This window comes from Arachis ipaensis, chromosome B03 (genome assembly GCF_000816755.2).
Source record: "Arachis ipaensis cultivar K30076 chromosome B03, Araip1.1, whole genome shotgun sequence".
In the NCBI taxonomy this organism is placed as follows: domain Eukaryota; kingdom Viridiplantae; phylum Streptophyta; class Magnoliopsida; order Fabales; family Fabaceae; genus Arachis; species Arachis ipaensis.
This window is the reverse complement of record NC_029787.2, coordinates 133,129,839-133,138,197: the sequence shown is the minus strand read 5'-3', so window position 1 is coordinate 133,138,197 and position 8,359 is coordinate 133,129,839. Positions and strand designations below refer to the sequence as shown.

At 36.4% G+C, this 8,359-nt stretch overlaps 1 protein-coding gene across 1 annotated transcript; it reads left to right on the top strand.

Moving 5' to 3' along the window:
* LOC107632066 (myosin-binding protein 2) lies at nucleotides 646-4,933 on the top strand. Its single transcript, XM_016335703.2, has 4 exons — nucleotides 646-2,369; nucleotides 2,446-2,631; nucleotides 2,714-4,104; nucleotides 4,227-4,933. Exons 1-3 carry the CDS (start codon nucleotides 1,076-1,078, stop codon nucleotides 4,078-4,080), a joined length of 2,847 nt encoding a protein of 948 aa, XP_016191189.1. The 5' UTR covers nucleotides 646-1,075; the 3' UTR covers nucleotides 4,081-4,104; nucleotides 4,227-4,933.

The following is an 8,359-nucleotide window of genomic DNA, read 5'->3' as shown; positions in this document are numbered from 1 at the left end:
TTATATTTGACAAAGAAAGCCAGTTTAATTTTGGGTTGTGACATAATCTTGAGTGAGAAAAAAAGAAGACAAGATACTTTTCTTCCATAATATAGTAATATTAGATTTGTTGAGGTTATTTAATATTTATCAGCATATATAAATGCAGGACATAACAGGCTTGTTAGCAAAGTAAAATGAGTGAAGGTTTTAAGGAGCAATATTGTGAATAAAGAGTTTTTACTTGCAATAATAATTGGCTGGTTGCAAGTGCATTATATGTATATAACAAAAAACAGAAAGTGTGATAGAAAACAGACCCTCATAATGAAGTGAAGCATCTGCAGCCGTAAAAGGCCCCACACCCACAGCCCCTTACTTTGGAGTGGTCCCCACCAGCTCATATGTGTGGTCTTGTGGGCCATGCCATTTCTTGCCTTTGTGGATTTTTCTAACACGAGCTGGCACCATTAATGGATTATCAATAATATTATTTTGGCCAAAGAAAATTCTAGATATTGGAGGAAAAACCCTCAGGCCTCAATATATTGATGTAGTAAATTATTTAGTACTTCAATCCTCAAAAAATTACTGGTTGAACAAAGGAAATTATTCAGATTTTGTATCAGAAAAGAAGTGCTCAATTCCACAATATTAAGGCACAAATGGGACAAGTAACCTTAATTGTTGTTCTAGTGGAACAAGTGAACTACTGCTACTAAGGTTCTATAGTTTTTGTCAAAAAGGCACTAAAATGTTGCTTAGAAAATAAAACATTCTTTAACTTTCTTTGACTCAAGAACATCTCTTTTCTTTTTAATTTTTCATTTTCATTTTCAATTTCCCCCTCACCTCAGAGTCTTCTTTGGTTGTCATTCCATTCAAACCATACCACCACCAATACCTCCAAATAAAACCACCCTCTCTCTCTCTCATAAACAGTTAAACCTCTCTTCCCTTGGAAACTTGTTCCTCTTCCTCTAATTCTAGTACCACCTCCTTTAATCTGATATATTAATACTATTGTAGGGTAAAAGATCATCCCTTTTTTGTACATAACAAAAGAGAAAACACAGAGAAACCAACAACAACAACCATGGCTGGTAACAAGTTTGCAACCATGTTACACAGGAACACCAACAAGATCACACTTGTTCTTGTCTATGCCATCCTTGAATGGATTCTCATCCTCCTCCTTCTCCTCAATTCTCTCTTCTCCTACCTCATCATAAAGTTTGCAGATTTATTTGGCCTCAAGAGACCCTGCATGTGGTGCACCAGAATCGATCATCTCATAGAGCCTGCAAAATTCAACAAGAGTTTATGCAAGGATCTTGTTTGTGAAGCTCATGCCTCTGAGATTTCCAAGCTTGGGTTCTGCTCCAACCATCACAAGTTGGCTGAATCAAACCACATGTGTGAGGATTGCTCATCTTCATCTCAACCAAGTTATGCCAAATTGTCTCAAAGCTTTGGTTTCTTCCCATGGATGAAGCAAATTGGTGTGGCTGATGACAGGGCTATTGAGAAAACAGAGGAGCCTCTGACTTGTTCTTGTTGCGGCACCAACTTGGACAGCAGATTCTACCCTCCTTGCATTCTGATCAAGCCTTCTCTTGATGTTTTGGGGTATAGCCATAAGCAGAATTTGCTCACAGAGCGTGGCGTTGACACGGAGGTTGACGATGGCGATCGCTCGGATCACAGCAGATCAGATGAACAGAGCACTGAAGAAAATAGAGGAGGTGACTTGGTTTTTGAGATTGATCAGTGCTCTGGTAGAAGAACAGAGGAAGCAGGGGAGAGTTGTGCTTGTTCTGTTTGTGATGGCTTGGATTTTAGTTTAGAGAAAGGGAAAGAAGCCATTGAAGAGGAAGCAGAAGCTTTGATAGTTTCTGAGGAAAAGAATGATGATCAGGCCTGTGAGAAGAACACTACTTCTCAAGTTGATTGCACTGATGAGGAGACGACTCTGGAAATTCCAAACAAACACCTTGAATTTTTCATTCATGGTGATGATTGCAGGTTGATTCCTGTTGAATTTGACTCTGCTGCCACAGAAGATGCAAATCAAAGTAGGTATAAGGCCAATGGCGAAGATTTTATTCTGGATTTTGACACGAGTGCTGATGCTGAAGCTGCGCCGGTTATTGAGAATTGGCACATTTCTGGGGAGGAAACTGTGGCAGAATTTTCATGCCAAGAGAATTCAAAGGCCTTCAAGGTCAATGAGATTGAATCAATTCAATTACAAGAAGAGGAACAACATTTGGAGCAAGATTATCAAGATGTGAAGATTGCTGAAACCACTGAAGATTTGCACAAGGATGATAATGCTGAACCAAACATGGAAAGAAGAGATGGAGAATCATGTTCAGATGTTTCAACAGGTTAGCTGTTATTCTATTCTCTTACTTGATTTTCTATGTTTATCGAATGATCTAATACCTATCTTTATTCGCGCAGCGTCTGAAGATGGATCGCAGTTGCAGGGAGAGGAATTTGAAGCAGAAGTGTCCATAGGGACTGAAATTCCTGATCAGGAGCAAGTTGATGAGTATCAAAGCCAAGATATTGTTTTGGATACAAGTCAAAGGATACAAGAAGATCCATCTACTAGCACAGTCAGTTATCAAGTCCCGGATCATAGTGGTAAACCTTAACTTCTTATCTCATTCTTGCTAGAAATTTTTCATTCTGTTTTGTGACATTTTTCAATTCAATATATAAGTAGGCCATGAGAAATTAGAAGAATTTGTGGAATTCAAAACCATGTCACTTGAAGTGAGAATGCCAACAGTAAATAACCACTTTTCGGAGTCTTCTGAGATTCATGAGAATGAGGAAGAAAGGGTTCCTGAGACCCCAACTTCAGTGGAGAGTCTGCATCAAATACACAAGAAACTACTACTCCTTGACAGGAAAGAATCTGGAACAGAAGAGTCGTTGGATGGAAGCGTTGTAAGCGATATAGAATGTGGAGAGGTATCCATTGAGAAGCTAAAATCAGCATTGAAATCAGAAAGGAAGGCTTTAAGCACTCTATATGCAGAACTAGAAGAAGAGAGGAGTGCATCTGCTGTGGCAGCAAATCAAACAATGGCAATGATAAACAGGCTTCAAGAAGAGAAAGCAGCAATGCAGATGGAAGCTTTGCAGTATCAGAGAATGATGGAAGAACAATCTGAGTATGATCAAGAGGCATTGCAGCTTCTGAATGAGCTTATGATGAAGAGGGAGAAAGAGAAGCAAGAGCTAGAAAAGGAGCTTGAAGTGTATAGGAAAAAGGTTCATGAATATGAGGTAAGGGAAAAAATGTTGATGATGTCAAGAAATGGTAGCAGTATAAGAAGCAGAACTTCATCTCCCTCTTGCAGCATTGCTGAAGATAGCGATGGATTATCTATCGATTTGAGTCATGAAGCAAAGGAAGAAAACGGATTTTGTAGCAGCCAGCAAGAATGCAGCAACAACCAGAACACACCTGTGGATGCAGTCTTGTATTTGGAGGAATCATTAGCAAACTTTGAACAAGAGAGGCTATCAATTATAGAACAGTTGAAGGTACTGGAAGAGAAGCTTATTATATTGAACTATGAAGAGCAAGAGCAAGTTCATGATGATAAAAAATCAACAGAATATCTTTGTGAGGAGAATGGGAATGGATATCATGATCATGATGTTGATGATCATGGAGGTCAGGTAAATGGATATGCAAATGGCCATGCAAATGGTAAGCATCATGAAGGGATAAAAATCATGGGTGCCAAAGCCAAGAGTCTTCTCCCACTTTTTGATGCAATGAGCACAGAAGAAGATGTGGAGTTGAGTGGAGATGAGTTAGAATTTTCTCCCATGCAACACATTTCGGCAGAAAAGGCTAATTCGGATAAGAAAAAGCTTGCTCTAGAAGAGGAAGTGGATCATGTTTATGAGAGACTACAGGTGTTGGAGGCAGATAGAGAGTTTCTAAAGCATTGTATCAGCTCCTTGAGAAAAGGGGACAAAGGGTTAGAGCTTCTTCAAGAAATTCTACAACATCTTCGTGATCTCAGGAATGTGGAACTCAGAGTGAGGAACATGGGAGATCTTGCAGTGTAACTAACAAGTCCATGCTCATACTAGGTAAAATGCTGAACTTGAGTTAACTCCCCAATTGAGTTTATGATTTTATAATACTCTGCAACTCTCGAGTTTGATTACATTGTTTGATTTTATGGACTTATCTTGTTCTTTAATGAATGCAGATTTGTTATAATGGAATTGAAGTTGATCCACATGCAGCAGATCAAGCATACAACATGAGCATTGAGTACCACTGGTGTGGTCTACCATAGATACAGGACAACCAATGCAAATGCATCACTTCAATGTTAACAAAAAGTGGGATTCCTTAATGGAGAGGGGAAATCCTGGTATGGTCTGTGTTGATACAATCATGGTGGACAACAAAACTGGAGTCTACCCTTCTCTTTTTCTTTGTTTTGTTTTGTCCATGTAAGCCCAAAATTTTTATGGGGTTGGTGTCTCCATTTCATCATCAGTCTTTGTGGAAAAGGATGGTGATGATTGAGTATATGTCTGTGTAGGGTAGTGAGGTTAAGGCCAACCTGTCACATTGTGTATTTTGTGAGAAAAAAGACCTGGCTTGCAAAGCTGGAGGGATATAACAAAAGATTCCAGTGCCAGGTACATATAGCTTTTAGTTTATTAGAGACAGAATTAGGGCCACTACTTTTGTCATTTTCCTTCATTTTTTTTCCTTTGATAAGGGTGAAAGATGGGGTAAGTAGCCTCTTCCTTTTTCTCTTCTCTCATCTTTTGCATACTTGCATTCTGTTGAGGTTTGTTTTTTAAATTTTTTATTTTTCTGAGGGGAACAAGGTGAGTCACTTGTATACTACATGTATTCATTTTGTAATTATATATATATAAAAAAGTGTTTGTTTGTTTATACTGATTGGAAGTTCCTTGGTTACTGTTGTTGCTTAAAGCTAGCTTGTGACTGAGATATGCGTTCCGAAATAACTAAAAAGTTAAGAATAAGAATAAAGAATCAGAATATGAAGCCTCTACGGTTTTAGCATTGATTATGCTTTAAGGTTAAGCATAATGCAACTTCTTGTTAGGTTGAGACAAATGTAAGTAAACTAAAATAATAATAATAATAACAATAATATAATATTGAGATGCATGCTGCGTTGAAAAGTGAAAACAATAGAAGGACGGCAGTGAGATATTACTGAAAGGAACATTGCATGAAGTCATGAACCTATTGATCATAAGATGAGAAAGGTTCCAAAATCTATTAAAAGTGAAATGGCTAGTTAGCTACACAAGTCAACATCAATGCAAGAAGTTTTCTCAATATTAGCACTCATTAAGTTTGAAGTGTTATGAAAGAAAGAAAATGTTGAAGAGTTCATATTCATTAAGTGCAATACTAATTAAGAGTTGCTCAACTACTATAGAATTCGACAAAGTCGTTTATTATGTCATCCAAATTAAGGATAAAAGTAAACATAAGTGGGCAATAATTTAATGAATATCATGTATGCGAGACAATTAGATTCATGTTTATTATTAATTATTTATTTTGACCAAAAAGTCACAGATATTTACCAATGTAGTTTTGATGTGCAGAAATGAAGGCTATAAGTGATAAATACATTTTTTTTATGATTTGCATGTAGAGGGACAAAGATAGTAATCTCCATCTTATTGTGTGTTTTGTACCCAACCTCATCAAACATAAGAACTTTAAAAACCTTCCAAAATAAATGTTATTAGTAAGAAATTGTCTATGTCAATCAAAGATGACGAGTTATGTATGGTGTATACACTGCATCTGCCCCCCAACTAAGTTTTTCAATCAGTGAGAAACAAAAAAAAAAAAATGTTTTCAAGGGAAATTTAGGAGTGCCCCTGATGTCACGGTAGCATCCCAATGGACCCAATTTGCCGCGAATTTTATGTACCATCCCGTTTTCTATTTCTTCTGAGTATACAGGCCTTACCCTAATCAGGTGCGGAACTAGATAAAATATTAGAGGGATAAAAAATATTTATACAATTAAATTAGACTAAAATAAAATTTTAAAGAGAGTTAAACTGAAATTTACATATAAAAAATTAAAATTAAAAGATCATTGTCCCCTTTCCTACCACCTGACTCCGCCTCCTGACTCTAATAAATGTCACTTTTATTTTCCATGGAGAATAAAATAGACAATTATACCCTGTGACCGGACAATTTTGCAACCTAGTATTAGTTGTACACAACTTTGGTTCAAGGAAAATGTACCCTTTCTTTAAAGGATTTTTTATTTTAATAAATGAAATAATTATAATAATTACTGAAATAAATAAATTAAAAATTATTACTGAAATAAATAACCCTCTCTTATCTTGTTTACACTATAAATGAGATAAGGCTGGAAGACATTTTTAAATAGATGTCGTTCACAGCCTTTGACCGGGTCTCAGTTTAAATTTTTCAACGATTTTCTCATCTCTTTTACTCCTTTCTAATTATATTATCAATAAATATGACGATGGCGCGCACAGTTGGTAACGATGGAGACATCAATAGACTGAACGAGACTTTGTATTACGCCGGACAGCCGACTTTAAGGTTAGTTCTTTTGTGTTGAATTTTGTACTATTTTATATAGATATATTTTTATATGTAGCCATGGTTAGGGTAATAACAAAAAACTAGAGTATAGTTTGTAGCGTTAGGAATAGGTCGCTTGTAGAAATTTAGACCTCTATTTAATTATGGTAGGTTATTGCTATATAGTTATTAGTTTGGAACTCTATTTTACCTGTGGTAAATTGTTACTACTTATTATAATCTTCTAGTTAGGTTTTTTAGTATCAAATATATTAAAATTAACAGAATAATATTTGTCTAAAAATATGTAATTAAAGATGTAAATATGTTCTTAATTAGAAATATCTTTAACTTAGAAAGAAATATTTATTTAACTTTAATCTTTTTTATACTACAAAGATCCTAAAAGTTTTAAAATACTTAAAAACAGTGTAAGAATTTAATAAGAAAAATATAAAAACCTGTTTAAAAATTTTAAAATACGAGGACCGTTAAACGTCGAAGACCCAATTAAACTTTTAAAAATATTTCTTTATAATTCTGAATTTAAGACTTAATTAAAGTTTTAAATTTTTTTTTTTATAATTCTGAATATTTTTTTTTAGAGGCCTCACCTTCTACTGCCCCGGTAAGTGAGTCATACCCTTCCTCCACCTGACGCCATCGTCCCGTATCTGGTTAAGGCTAGATCGGCGACACGGTTCCCCTCAGGGATTTCACATTCGATAATTCCCTGATTATGACATTCGTGGAGCGATGGCGTCTGGAGACCCATACGTTTCATCTCCTGTGAGGTGAGGCCACTATCACCCTGCACGACATGGCGTACCAACTAGAGCTACGCGCACACGGGCCCCAGTTGGGGGTGCCTTCATGACTTTGGTAGGTGGTACCACATAGAGACGTGGCAGTTGGTGGATTGGATGCTGGGTGCCAAGCCTCCAGTGGCTCCACAGCAGGCTGCGCAGAGGAAGGAGTCGTTCACGCTGAAACTTGTTTGGTTGTGGGATCATGTCCGCCAGATGCCCCCTACAGACAACCCAGAGACCCTTCGCCACTAGGTGCTACATTAAGTTATTGATCGGAGGATATCTGATAACGGGCAAGTCGAACAACTTAGTCCACTTGCGTTGGCTCCCACTTTTGGAAGACTTCGGGCGGTGCCGGGCGTTGTCTTGGGGCTCAGCCGTACTTGCTTGGACGTACCAGTCACTGTGTCGCACACCGAGACGTCACAGACATCGCTGGCTGCACTCCGCTGTTGATATTTTGGATCTACCAGAAATTTTTTTTAGTAGTGTCCAACAAATAAAGGGATCTACCAGTATCCTATGACTGCCAGGTAATAAATATTTATTTCTGTATTTAGTTATCAATTTGTAACTTTCTAAGACCTATTGCATAACGAGCTGCTTTTATTCTTTATGGCACCTAATAAGCTTATCACTAGTGAAAAATAAAATAAACATATTAGAAACTTAAATTTTTTGTATTTTCAATAAATTTTTTTAATTTGTAATCTTACTCCCATTTATTTAGTTATTTGCTATATTAAATATTTATTCGTTAGATTTAAGATATATTTTGTTGGTGAGTCCTCGATTAAGTGAAGCCCACAAGTTTAAAAAAAAAATAAAGAAAGAAGTGGCTAAAGCCACAGGAGAGAGAGAAACTTATATATTTTAAAACCTAATCATATTTTACAATAATAAAATATAATTATAACAACAATTATATTATGTATACATAAAATAAATAAAATAA

Bases quoted from the DNA above. Each gene is read 5' to 3' on its own strand.
- LOC107632066 (XM_016335703.2), top strand. From the start codon at position 1,076: ATGGCTGGTAACAAGTTTGCAACCATGTTACACAGGAACACCAACAAG. The intron at 2,370-2,445 runs GTTAGCTGTTAT...TTATTCGCGCAG, and splicing joins ATGTTCAGATGTTTCAACAG to CGTCTGAAGATGGATCGCAG. The intron at 2,632-2,713 runs GTAAACCTTAAC...ATATATAAGTAG, and splicing joins TCAAGTCCCGGATCATAGTG to GCCATGAGAAATTAGAAGAA.